Source organism: Lethenteron reissneri, chromosome 55, assembly GCF_015708825.2.
Source record: "Lethenteron reissneri isolate LAM-NWPU_2019-01 chromosome 55, ASM1570882v1, whole genome shotgun sequence".
NCBI classification, from domain to species: Eukaryota; Metazoa; Chordata; class Hyperoartia; order Petromyzontiformes; family Petromyzontidae; genus Lethenteron; species Lethenteron reissneri.
In genome coordinates this window covers 556,928-571,064 of record NC_083833.1, presented here as the reverse complement: position 1 = coordinate 571,064, position 14,137 = coordinate 556,928, and the positions used below count along the sequence as shown (strand labels likewise).

The 14,137-nt window shown below is 54.6% G+C and overlaps 1 protein-coding gene across 1 annotated transcript in view; it reads left to right on the top strand.

Annotated features, from left to right (window-relative positions):
• Window positions 1-11,652, top strand: part of LOC133356638 (PDZ and LIM domain protein 4-like) — a 44,107-nt gene extending 32,455 nt beyond the window's left edge. The window contains exons 5-7 of the mRNA XM_061574261.1: window positions 1,989-2,071; window positions 4,002-4,120; window positions 5,129-11,652. Coding sequence (XP_061430245.1) covers window positions 1,989-2,071; window positions 4,002-4,120; window positions 5,129-5,190 — 264 coding nt within the window. The 3' untranslated portion in view covers window positions 5,191-11,652. The remainder of the gene's footprint in view (window positions 1-1,988; window positions 2,072-4,001; window positions 4,121-5,128) is intronic.
• The last annotated feature ends 2,485 nt before the right edge of the window (window positions 11,653-14,137 follow it).

Below are 14,137 nucleotides of genomic sequence, written 5' to 3'. Positions count from 1 at the left end.
GCGCACGAGGGGGTGGGGGGGGTGGAGAAAGAGGGGCGCCTTCCTCTGGGGGGCCACTCTCGGGCGTGTGCGACACCCGAAATAGCCGGCGAGCACGTAGCAGAAACGCGGAACAATTGCCCTCGTGAAAAATATACAACAAATGGGGAATTGTGCGATGCAATTTACTCTGCCCAGTGTCGAAACCGGTGAAAGAGTTGGCTCGTGTTGGAACGAACGCCATTGAAATTCTGCGCTCCCAGAAGAAGCGTGCGGCTGATGGGATGCGTGTAAAAAACACGACAAATATTTGCGTGGAGGGGATAGATATGGGGATGTGAGGGTTATTATCGACCGCTTATCTATTCGGTGGTCACGCGGTGGTCACGCGTTGGTCGCGACAAACCAGGTGAGTGCCAACAGCTGAGCCACGGCGGGAGGGCGAAGCTCACAAATAGCTCCAATTCCTCGGGCTCAACGCGCCCGTGGAACTGGTGAGACCGGTGCGTTGCCTCGGCTTCCCCGTCACGTGCCCAGGACGCGGTGAACCGCGACCTGCTTCAACAGGCAGCAGCAGCAGGCAAAAGCAGCAGACAGCAGCAGCATCAGCAGGAGCAGCAGGAGCAGGCAGCAGCAGTAGAAGGCAATAGCGGGCAGCAGCAGTAGCAGGCAGCAGCAGACAGCAGCAGTAGCAGGCAGCAGCAGCAGTAGCAGCAGCAGCAGCAGACAGGCAGCAGCAGCAGCGGTTGCCTCCACAGGACGATGCGGGGGAGAGAGAGAGGGGTGGGGGGCGCAGCGGAGACAACGCTGGGAACGACGCACCGCACAGGCTCGGGGTTGACATGCAGAGGCAAATCCCTCCCAGCATCATCACCACCACCACCATCGTCGTCTTTCTCCCACGCCTCACCCTCCACGCACTTACACGTAGTAGTAGTAATAATAATAACCTTGCTTCTCTCGGTTCAGGTGTACGAGTAACCGGGCGGGGAGGGGGGGGTGTTGAGGGCTTCCGTCGTTGAAGCGATGGAATTTACAGGCGTCAGATTACCGGAGTGGACGCCGGAAGAGGTCACGGTGGTGGACGCGAGAGAGGGCGGTGCGCATCAAGGGGTCAAACCGCTGCTGATCTCTGTAACGTAGCCACTGGAGGGCTAGCCTCCTTAATAGACGTCGTGTCATCATCGTTGCAGCCAGTTACAGATTCCCTGTCGATCCTGCCGCCGGGTGAAATTGAAACTCGGCTTTGTATTTCACCCAGGTGAGGCCCCACTGAGCTGTGGAGCTCTCTTTCAGCACATGCCACGTGTCCCACCACATGCCACGTGTCCCACCACATGCCACGAGTCCCACCACATCGCGCACCACATGTTCGATCTCCTCATCTTACACTTACTTCGTGATTCGCTTCCAGGCCGCACTAAGCCTGCAGCTGTCATAGAAGTCCTTCCCCTTGTCCCCCCCTCCTCCCCAAGTGGGGTCAGTGGGCAGCACTCCATGCAGCAATTGGTGCAGCGAGCTGGCCTGGTGTTGAGTGGCCATGGGGACGCAGCAGCAGCAGCAGGCCCTCCGAGTGTGTGTGTGTTGAGCGTGTGTGTTGAGCGTGTGTGTTGAGCGTGTGTTGAGTGTGTGTTGAGCGTGAGTGTGTGTGTGTTGAGTGTGTGTGTGTGTTGAGTGTGTGTTGAGCGTGTGTGTGTGTTGAGTGTGTGTTGAGCGTGAGTGTGTGTGTGTTGAGTGTGTGTGTGTGTTGAGTGTGTGTGTGTGTTGAGTGTGTGTGTTGAGCGTGTGATGTGTTTGAGTCAAGCGTGTATCGTTTAAAAACCCGGCGACCCGAGTTCCATTCCCGCTGGCGGCCAGCCCCAGTGACGATGATCCGACCTGGTCCTGGGCCTTCCCGAGGCGAACTCAGCCTCCTGCCGACTGTCTGCGAAGGCTCCCCACGCACACGGGGGGTGATCTTTGTCTTTGTGACGCACACGGGGGGTTGATCTTTGTCTATGTGCCGTCAGGACCGAAGCTACCCTGGAAGCCCCATGTCTCCTTTCTCTCCGTTCGCCGGAGATAACTACAGCCGGCCGACCCCGAGACGCCCGTGAGTAGTGCACACCCACGCACACCCACGCACATCCACGTACACCCACGCACATCCACGCACACCCACGTACACCCACACACACCCACGTACACCCACGCAGACCCACGCACACCCACGTACACACACGCACACCCACGCACACCCACGTACACACACGCACACGCGCGGACACACGCGGACACACGCACATGTGCATGCACATGCAGACACGCGCGCGCACACTCACTCACACACACGCGCACACACTCACACACACTCACGCACACACACACTCATGCACACTCGCGCGCACACACACATACACACACACTCACACACACTCACGCACACACTCACACACACACTCACACACACACTCACACACACTCACGCACACACACACTCACACACACTCACGCACACACTCACACACACACTCACACACACACTCACACACACTCACGCACACACACACTCACACACACTCACGCACACACTCACACACGCGCACACACTCACATACACACACACTCACACACACTCACGCACACACACACGCACACACGCACACACTCACACACACACTCACACACACTCACGCACACACACACGCACACACTCACACACACTCACGCACACACACACGCACACACGCGCGCACACACACGCACTTGCACCTCCGATGAGCACCGTTGGCTACGTGCCGTGCGAAATAAGTTCAACATTTACCATTCGAGTAGCGTGGCGTTTCGCCAGTAATCACAACAACAACAACCAGCAGCAGCATCATCATCAGGCGGGCAGCCACAGAGCTGTGGAGACGTCCTCGTCCTGTTTCGGCCTGAAGTCGACGGGGTGAATGCGATGTCGTCACTTGTGAGCCAATCGGGTGCAATGCTGTCGTGGGTTCACTGTCCAACACACAACCGGTTCGTGCTGTCCTGGTGACGAATTGGCACGTTCTGTTTACGTGACAGACCTTACTAATTGGCTGTGACGGGTGGGGCGGGTTTAACGACACATTTATATTTATGCCATCTAACCCAAAACACCTCTACTGTGGATATTGGTCGCGAAAGCCGACTTGTTATGCATACTGTACACATACTTGCACGTACGCGCGCACTCTCTCGCACTCCCAGCCACCACGTGACCCAAGAGAGCGCTCGTCTGGCCCAGATTGAGGGGGCCGCATGGGCACGGCAAGTGGCTCGAAAAGAGATGAGAGAGAGATCAGGAGCTGAGTGGAATTGCCCGGTGGTCGGTACCGGTGCTGTTGACATCGGCACATTTTGTCTTGGAGCACGTGGGGTGACGCGTGCTGCAGCAGTGATATTCCGATACCAGTTTTTTAATCTCCAAATCACAAATACGCATGATAGCAACGATGACATTGGTAGCTTTTTTTTCTAATGAGAATCTCGTGAATTAGGTACCGTGGTGTTTGAGAATGTCGTTTTGTATCGGGGAGTGGGTGGGGAGACGAGAGAATGGTTATTGAGAGAATCCGTTCCGCGCACAAGACTCTCTGCCCACGATCTATCCGACTCGATCGCCTTCAATTATCCCCCCCCCCCCCCCCCCCATCGGTACGCAGGACATCCTGTTGTTGCCTTGTGGCCGCAAGTCCCTGACACCCTGTTGTGGCCTTGTGAACACAAGTCCGGCCAGGCGGCACGGCGGCTAAGCGAGCGGCTTGCGATGGGGGGATGTTCGCGAAGTTCAAATCCTGGTTGGCCTGTCGTCCATCCGGGGGTCGATAAAATTGGGGCCACCTCACGGGGAAGGCCACAGTGGGTTGTTCTACGGACAGACTCGCCCCCGTCATAGGAATAGGGAATTTACACCACTGGCTCAGTGGGACATGAGCACCGCCTCAATGCTCATGCGAGCAGGAAATCACTTTGACCTGTTATGACAATGCGGTTGTGGTGGTGGCGGTACGCAGGGTGAGACTGAGCAGCGTGGACCGCGACTCGGAGCTCTACAAACTGCAGGAGGAGAACCGCCGGTCGGGCCAAGTGCCCAAGCAGTCGGGCTTCTTCCACAGGCTGCAGGGCATGCTGGGTAACGTCGCACGATCCCAGCACGCACGGCAGCACGGCAGCACCGCTGGGCATCCCAGCACCCGTTTGTCGGCGGCACGGTTGTGCCCTTTTGGCATTTTTGCTGCTGCTGTTAAAAGTGTTTTTCGTTTGACGGGGTGGGAGTCGCCCACACTCCACCCCACCGCACGACTCACCATGCTATCGCACTGCTGGGTGGACGGAGGTGGCGGGAGTGGCGGGGGGAGGGTGGCGGCGGTGGGGGGCAGTGGGGAGCGGTGGTGTAGCGGTTAGCGCTACGCTGCGCTACGTACCTGGCGACCCGAGTTCAATTCCCGCTCACGGCCAACACGGGTGACGATTATCTGAACCGGTCCTGGGCCTCTCCTAGGTCGCTTCAACCTCAAATGAGTACCTGGTGCGATGTGTAAACATCACCACTGGAGAGACAAAGGCGGCCGGGCGTGGTGCTGGCCACCCACCCCCTCGTGTGCCGTGCCGGCCTTCGTAGGCGCTCGCTAACAGCACTTGCCCCAGTAGTCTGTTACAGGCTATACGGGAGATCTTTGTCTTTGGGGGTGAGATTTGAGAAAGCTGAAACTGGAGCGCGCTGACCGCTGCGGTCGGAGAGACGAGTTCATGATCACAGACGCCGGGCGGGGTTGGGCAAGAGCGAGACGGCGGCCAGCGATAGGAATTGGCATTCTACGTAATCACGAGAGATTTGTCGAGGAGAATATGAGTGACGGGGTGAATATAAGCAGACAGGAAAGGTTTTAAGTGTTGCACAAATATAAGTAAAACACTTGTTTTTTTAAACAACATTTTGGATTATTGGGCCCCCCACCCATCCTAAAAGTGCAATGGCAACTTTTTGAAGTAGTTTATTCGGTTTGTTTGTGGACCCGGTGCCTACGGAAGTTTATATTTGAATAGAAATGTGACGTCAGATTTCAGACTCAATATCAACGTGGGGAGCGCCCCACTGCCGCAGTCCCTGACAGCTGCGCCGCGTGGCTTTGTGTTGCAGACGACAGCTCGGAGGGCAAGGGGAGCGCAGCAGAGGCGGACACAGAACAGCAACACACCTGACGCACCAGTACACGCAGCACAGACACAGGCACACACAGCACAGACACACCAGTACACACAGCACAGACACACACACAGGCACACACACACAGGCACGCACACACACACAGGCACGCACACACACAGGCACACACGCACACACAGGCACGCACACACAGGCACGCACCTACGCACACACACACACAGGCACGCACCTATACACAGGCACGCACACACACAGGCACGCACACACACAGGCACGCACCTACACACAAGCACACGCACACACAGGCACACACAAGCACACGCACACACAGGCACGCACCTACACACAAGCACATGCACACACAGGCACGCACCTACACACAGGCACGCACACACAGGCACGCACCTACACACAAGCACACGCACACACAGGCACGCACACACAGGCACGCACCTACACACAAGCACACGCACACACAGGCACCCGCGTGTGCACGGGCTCACGCCGACGCGGCGGCAATGCGAGGCCACTCGCTGCGTGAGGACGCGAGGAGGAGCAGGAGGAGGGAGAAGCACGGAACCCGCTCGTCCACTCGCGCGTGCAGTCGTCGTGCATCAGAGAGAGAGCGTGGGGGAGGGAGAGCGTGCATTGAGAGAGAGCGGGAGAGAGGGAGAGAGAAGGGGAGAAATGAAGCAAAGTGCCGACTACACCTGAGCATCTTCTTGTTTCCACTGATCATAAAAAACAAGAGAGAGAGAGGGAGAGAGAGATGTTTAACATTATATGTATAATTCTACTCAAAAAAACTAGCATAGTAAGGAGATGAGCAATGTACAAAAAGATGTGCACACACAATCGACATGTCACTCTTCCACAAGACAAGTTTTTCTTTGAGAGATGGGGGTTATGACTTAGTCTGGAGAGAAGGCAAAACTTTCAGTCGTCAATTTCTTTGTTGCACTTTGCAGCTCAAGTACCCAGCGAGGTATGGCCAATTTACAATACGTCTTAAAGCGTCATTATCACACCCCTAACAATGTACTTAAAGATGTTTGTCGTTCCGCTTTTAACTCAAAAAACCGTCGTATAAGAATAAGCGATTGTGCACGAAGCAGCCGCCCCGTGCACAAAGCTGCGGTTGTGATAGCAACAAAGCTTATTGCGAACCCTTGGGGTTTTTCGGTAAAGTCACGTAGATAGGTTACAAAACAACTACGAAACTTCGTAGTTTTTTGTCTCTATTTTACTTATCTACATGACTTTACCGAAACACCCAAATAATATGAATTCCTGCAGTCACGAAAGCTTCAAGTCAAGCTTTGTGTATGTTGTATTGATGCTGTATGTACGTTGAACTTCTTTCGCACCGTACATAGCCAACCGTGCTACTCGTACGAGAAGCCCATTCCAGCACAGCACTTGTCAGCTGTAATGGTAAACGAGCGATCCATGCAGTTGTCATCGTGTGTGTCCGCCCAAGTGGTTCGTGGCAGTGTTTATCTACCACAATGTTGACAAGGAGGACAATTAAGAAGAGTTAATCTGCCGATTGACTTAATTACAGCACTCAGGAGTTCAAGTGTCTTCTAAGTCAGTAACCCAAATAATTTGCATACAGGCTTTAATTACTCTAAACTCTAAGATCAACCAACCATTGTACCATAGACTCCGTGACTGTATTTGGTTGCAATGAGGCTGCATTTGTCATTCACCCACTTGTGCAGGAAACCATCCTGCATGGGGCAAGATAATTTAATCTGGCTACAGATTTCATCAGAGTAAACTGCACAAATGGTGGCGTTAATGGCATCAAGACATATACATTTAAAATGCAATCCTGGTAACCCCTAAAGGCAGTGTGCAAGCCACATGTCATGTCGGGAAACCCCATCCGTCAGAGATATCACAACAATATAAAACTTCCTGTTTATATAAATATGATTTGACAGAAATTCAGCTCCATGCTGCTTAGAACTGCTGTGTAACACAAATACATATTGGCACTGATTGCATTGTATTATGCGGATTGTCAATAGTTGTGAGTGAATGCATTTATACGGGTTATAGGCTGCAGGAATTACAATGGGTCCAGCCCTAATTTTTAATGACTAGAAATCCACACGCCTGTCGGTCCGAATATGTTTAATGCGGTAGGAAGCAGCAGAAGCTAAATTCGGCTAAGGTGAGCGTTCTGAAAGAGTGGAAATTATCGAATTGAGATATCGCTGAGACAGTTGTGATGCATGCAGACCCCCTACACGGGGGGGGGGGGGGGCTCCCCCCGCGTGAGGGGCCGCGCGATGTTGCGTGAAGTCGCCAGGTTGGGGCGACGCTTTGTTCGAGTAGCGCTGTGAAGGCCGGCACTGTGACACACGAGGGGGTGGGTGGCCAACACTACGCCCGGCCGCCTTTGTCTCCCTCGTGGCGATGTTTACACACCGCACCAGATACTCATTTGTTGCTTAGTTGACCGAGGGGAGGCTCAGGAGCGGTTCAGACGATCGTCACCGGTGTTGGCCGTGAGCGGGAATCGTTCGCGGGTCACCGGCTTCGTAGCGCAGGGCGCTAACTGCTAGCACCACCGCTCCTCACGACACGCACACAGATACACACACACAGACCCACACACACACAGACACACACAGACACACAGACACACACACGCACGGACACACAGACACACATGGACAGGAGCCGGTCGACAGCCAGCTGGCAATAGGCTGGGGCCCAGCATCACAACGGGACACGGAGTAGACGGAGAAAAGGGACGACGAGAAATCTGAGAGGCGGCGGGGAATTGGCTCCTGACGTTTTGTGGGTTGCGGCAGGAATTGATTTGTGTTGATATCTGGCACCGGTGTGTGCGGCGGTTGTTCTGTTGAACGTCTATCGCAGTGTATCGTGCACAGCTGACTAAGATGATGTGGGGCTGTGGCCTGCGGCGGTGGTGGCCACCACACACAAATCTGGACCGCTGTGAATGTCGAAACCAGATCTGCTGACGAGACACTGGATGCCTCGACCATTCCGGAGTCTGCGTGTGTTGAACCAGTGGCGATAACATCTCGTACTCTGCTGGGAAGAGCATCGCGGGCTTATGGGATGTGTTTAAAAAAAACAAAAACACTTTTATTCTTTACATTTAGAGACACGTATATGACAAGGTGTATGGACCGCTTGACTTTTTAGCAACTGGGCCCTGTTGAGGCTGCGGCAGGGCATTAGCGAGGCCAACACGTGCGTGGTTGTCGACGCATTGTATTTATAGATCTTCTGTTCGTCTTCTTCTTTTATATACACAAGTGGAGACTTGTGGACAGGTCGCACCCACGCACTGCGAGGCACTGCAACTCCTGAGCAGAGCCGCCTGACCAGCTGACCAGCTGATCCCACAGACCGCCCACTTCCCCAAAGAGTCCCCTCGAGTTGGGTCACCCGGGTCACCGGGGGAGGGGGGGGGCTGGGTAATGGACGGCGTTGTGGGGAGCCGCGAGGGCTGGGAGACACTGGATGGGGTCGATTTCATGTTGTTTGTTCGGGTGAGAAGTTACTCCCAGCGAGTGGGGTGGTACGACTTGGCAACGGTGACCTGGCTCAGTCAAAACTCCGAAAGCGACGACGAAGTAAGAGAGCAGTGCAGTAGTGCAGGGAGATTGAGAAGTAAGAATAGGGAATAGGAGCCAGTTGAGGTGGTTCTGGCACCCGGTGAGGATGCCCCCCGGTAGACTCCCCCCCCCCCCCCCCCCCCCGGGACTCTACCGGGCAGCGGCAGCAGCAGAAACGTCTCACTGGGCCAAGACCCCGGGGCCGGCCCAGGACACGCTGCTGGCGGTGGGACTGTGTCGCTCGGCTGGCCTGCGAATTACCCAGGAAGAGCTAGAGTCTGTGTATAGCAGTGTAGTGTATACTGTAGTGTAGTAGTGTAGTGCATACTGTAGTGTATACTGTAGTGTATAGTGTAGTGTATACTGTAGTGTATAGTGTAGTGTAGTAGTGTATAGTGTAGTAGTGTATACTGTAGTGTGTAGTGTATACTATAGTGTATACTGTAGTGTATAGTGTAGTAGTGTAGTGTATAGTGTAGTAGTGTAGTGTATAGTGTAGTAGTGTAGTGTATACTGTAGTGTAGTGTATACTGTAGTGTAGTGTATAGTGTTGTAGTGTAGTGTATAGTGTAGTAGTGTAGTGTATAGTGTAGTAGTGTAGTGTATAGTGTAGTAGTGTATAGTGTAGTGTATAGTGTAGTGTATACTGTAGTGTATAGTGTAGGAGTGATAGAGTCCGTCGCCAGGGAAAGGGAGGCCTCGACCACGACGACTCAACGCGCTGCCGCCGCGGCCCTCGCCAGGACAGGCGGATTGAGAGACAGGAGTTGTGTGCTTGGGCCGCAGGGCTCACCTGAAGCTGCCCTTCCTGCTCCTCACGTTTAATTGGAGATGAACCCCTTTCCCGTTCCGAGACGTCTGAAAGTTATGGGGTGGTGGTGTCCCAGTCACCGCCGAATCTCGTAAACGCGTGAGCGGTTTCAGCGTTACATTGTATTTTAGAGGCCTCGCAGCAGCGGCTCTGTTGTTTTTACAAAGACGTCGTTACTCACCGCAGAGAACCGTAGCGACACGACCGCCGCCGCAACTCGACGGTTAGCAGCGCCAACGAAGTGCCACGGCCCCTGCCGCGTGGCCTTTTCCTTCCGATTCCAGTTCCGATGACGTACGTCGTGAATTGGCCACTCCTCGGTGACTCAGTCACTCCGTGACTCGGTGACTTGGTGAATTGGCCACTCAGTCATTCGGTGAAGTACACGTATGTGTACGTCATCAGAACAGGGAAACGGTTGTTAACCGTACGCACGTGTGTGGCTTGCAGCCAATCAGAGAGATGAACGGCGGGGCCACGAGAGTCTGGCTGTCCGCCCCACGCTTAGCCACCACCGGCAGCGGCTCTTACCCGCTCGCGGTGCGTTAGCCTCGTCATCGTCCGGCTCTTGCCAAGTCGAGTATCAGAATGAGAATCTTTAGGACTGCAGGAATCCGATGAGCTACAAGGGTGGCCACCGGTCCGGGTTTTGACCCGGACAGTCCCCGGTAAATTGGGCATCCGCTTCCGGATTTGCAGGAATTGACTTGTGCCGGAGAGTTTGGTGGGACTCGTGCCAGAACTTTACGACAGTTGCACGGCACGGGTTGATCGGCCTGGGGCTGACTGAGAGCGGTGTCCGTCCGGATTTGGCCGACAGTGTAGAATGTGGGGACCCTAACTAACGCCGCACGCAGCAGGGGCGTCAGGGACTGGGGCTATAATCTGGGATCTGGGTGTTTTGTGTTTTGCTGTTTATCGCGTGGTTTAACGTTATGATTGGGGGGTTGTGTAGACTGGTGTGTGACTAATGTCTGGTGTGAGGGGACCCATTGCCGCTCTCTCCGCGGGGTTCTCCCCGATGGATGTGACCGACGCGTGACCGGGGGCGGGGGGGGTCCTGCCCGTGTCGGGAGTTTTGCTCTCCCACCGCAGTCCGCCTTCCACACTTACCGATCCTCTCGTCGTTCACACGCTCGCACGCCGAGTGTGCGATGCGTTGGGTGGCGACACCGAAGCGGCAAAGCTGCGGCAAGTCACCCACTGGGACGTGTTGTTAGTGGCTGATTGTTGTTGTTATTGGTGGTGGGGATGGGTCGGCTGTGCTGAGGCCGTTGGGCCCGCAGGCCGCCCGGGGAATGGGACGCAGAGGGAAAGCATCGATAGCGGCCGCCTGCGATGTTTGCGACAAAAGCATCGGCGTCCACAAAGACGTTTATGTTTTGGTTTTAAAATAATAAGAATAATAATAATACACTTAAACTATATTTTGTATTTAACCAGGACAGGGCCCCACTGGGCTTTGTAGCTCTTTTTTCAGAAGCGACCTGGCCGTCACAAATGACAGCTCAACGAAGTGGCTCATCGTCGTCATCGTGTGCAAATGTGTAGCAGCCAAACACTCTAAACGCGCGTTGGTTGCGATTCTAAATGTTGGAGGGAATAGCCGGAGGACCCGGAGTAAAGCGCACGCGACCACGGCGAGGGAGAGAGACACGCAGACGTCAGGGTCGGGATCGAACCTCGGACCTATTAGTTGGGTCTTTCGGTAAGGTCACGTACATAGGTCACGTAGATCGGTACAAATTAATAAAAATAAAAAATATATATATTAATTTGAACCTATCTACGTGACTTTACCGAAAGACCCAAAGAATATGAATTCCTGCAGTCACGAAAGCTTTTAGTCAAGATTTAAACCTCTGACCTCTTGCCTACCGAGCGAGGTAGTTAACATCTCGCCACACGCAATCTCCAAATATACAGCGGCAAGCGTCAGGGTCGGATGGAGCAATCAAAATATTCAGTCGCGATGGTTATTGGAGGATATAATAATTAATTAATGATTATATGTTGTGTGGTTCAATACCCAACGTATATTTGCATCGATTGCTAATTTAATAAAGACAACTGGAGCAGCACCGGAGACGATGTCTTTGTTTCGGGGATCAGCGCTCAACCAACGGCGATCTTGCGCCTACTTTTATAGAAGAGCTCCCAGAGTAAAACAAACAATTGCCCATTTTCAGTGTCAGATAGAACATTGGAGCGCGTTGATACCCCGGCGGCAGCGTCACCGGAGCGGCCAGTGTCAGTGTGGGAACATCGACGGATCCGTCACCGAGACGTCGCAGACTTGTAGACCTGGCCACGGGGAAGAGAGGCCTCCGGCTCTGGTGAAGACGGTGGCATCCTCTTCACCGGTCTGAGAACTGAACTCGGGAGACTGAGACGAGTCTCGGTTTTTCGCAGCGGTCCCCTTACTCGCCAAAATAAAATAAAAAGCGTCAAAAAACTAAAGTTGGGCGAATGTACAGCTCGTGCTCAGACTCGGCTCCGCCAAGACGTGTAACCGTGTGCAGGAGACTGCGTGTGCTCAGGGCGGCCTCGAGCTACGATCGGAAGAGATCACTTCCGCTTGCAGACTACGGGTACATCTCGAGGCAGGGTTACTCCGGTAAACGTCTTCCCTTTGGCTCCTCATTTTGGGGGGCATAAGTCGGCGCTCCGAACGCAACGATGGATGTGCGGGATGCCAGGGGTTCGATGTCGTCTGGGGGTTAGCGACTTGGAGATTCGCGATGGAACGCGCGGCGAGTTGTGGCTGTGCCCAGGAGACGAGAGGTTTGTTCGCGGTTCGGGGTTTGCGGTTGTGGAAACGATCGGTAGAAGAATAACCAGCGATCGACTTCGACATTTGACTTCAACCGAATTGTGAGAGCCGGGCAAGCGGCAGTCGACTCGACCGCGACTTCGATCACCAATTCGCTCATTCGGCACGCGCGCGTGCACGTGCACGGCATCCGCACAAACAAACTGCACGGCAGCAGGCCCCACGTGATCACGCCATCGGTACCACGTGATCACGCCATCCGTACCACGTGACCACGCGATCGGTACCACGTGTCCCACGCTCGTTCACGACCGCCCGTCGAGCTGAGCCCGTCACGTTTATTGCCGCAAACGTTCCCGTCTGTGCGGCAAGCCGGCAAAACCACGTTTTGGTGTTTTAAAATGAGATTACCGGTAATAACAAAAAAACCCCAATAAATTGTAAGTCGAAGAAGTGCAGGTTGTGTGTGTGTACGTGTGTGTGTACGTGTGTGTGTGTACGTGTGTGTGTGTGTACGTGTGTGTGTACGTGTGTGTGTACGTGTGTGTGTGTGTACGTGTGTGTGTGTGTACGTGTGTGTGTGTGTACGTGTGTGTGTACGTGTGTGTGTGTACGTGTGTGTGTGTACGTGCGTGTGTGTGCGCGCAGTGGGAGCGTTAGTGTCGAGGTTAGCGCGCTGCGCTACGAACCCGGTGTCCCGAGTTCCATTCCCGCTCACGGTTAACACCAGTGACGATGATCTGAACTGGTTCTGGGCCTTCCCGAGGTCGACTCATCCTCAAATGAGTACCTGCTGCAGTGTGTAAAGATCGCCACTAGGGAGACAAAGGCGGCCGGGTGTGGTGATGGCCACCCACCCCCTGGTGTGCCGCACAGGCCTTCATAGGTGCTACTCGCTCACAGCACTTGTCCCTAATCGTCTGTTACAGGCAGAAATGAGAGAGAGGGAGGGAGGGCGGGGGAGGCATTGGCATGGCCGTGGTGGTGATGTCGGGTGTCGATGCCACCAGAGCTCCTCTGTGTGGGGGTGGGGGGGAAACGTCGTCTCGGCGTGGCGGCGGCGTCTCTCTCCGTCTCTCCGCGATGCCCCCTTCGCCCCTCCCCCCTCCCCCTGCACGCGGAGTGGTGTTCGTCTGCTTCGTACGGGAAGCACCAAATGCGATGCAGACTTTGTCCACTCGATGTATTGTCGCAGTCGTCTCTGTAACGACTCCGCTTCACCCTTCACTGTGCACTCGTGTGACGGGAGGGCGTGAAGTTAGTGGTATGACGCTGGTGGTGGTGATGGTGGTGGTGTGATGGTGGTGTGACGCTGGTGGTGGTGTGATGGTGGTGTGACGCTGGTGGTGGTGTGATGGTGGTGGTGTGACGCTGGTGGTGGTGTGACGCTGGTGGTGGTGTGATGCTGGTGGTGGTGTGATGGTGGTGTGATGCTGGTGGTGGTGTGATGGTGGTGTGATGGTGGTGGTGTGATGCTGGTGGTGGTGTGATGGTGGTGTGATGCTGGTGGTGTGATGCTGGTGGTGGTGTGATGGTGGTGTGGTGGTGATGGTGTGATGCTGGTGGTGGTGTGATGGTGGTGGTGTGATGCTGGTGGTGGTGTGATGGTGGTGTGGTGCTGGTGGTGTGATGCTGGTGGTGGTGTGATGGTGGTGTGGTTGTGGTGATGGTGTGGTGCTGGTGGTGGTGTGATGTTGGTGGTGGTGTGATGTGAGTGGTGTGATGTGAGTGGTGTGACGCTAGGTGAGGTACTGATCGGATCGAGCCTGGTGCCCACTCTGCCTCTCTGCACC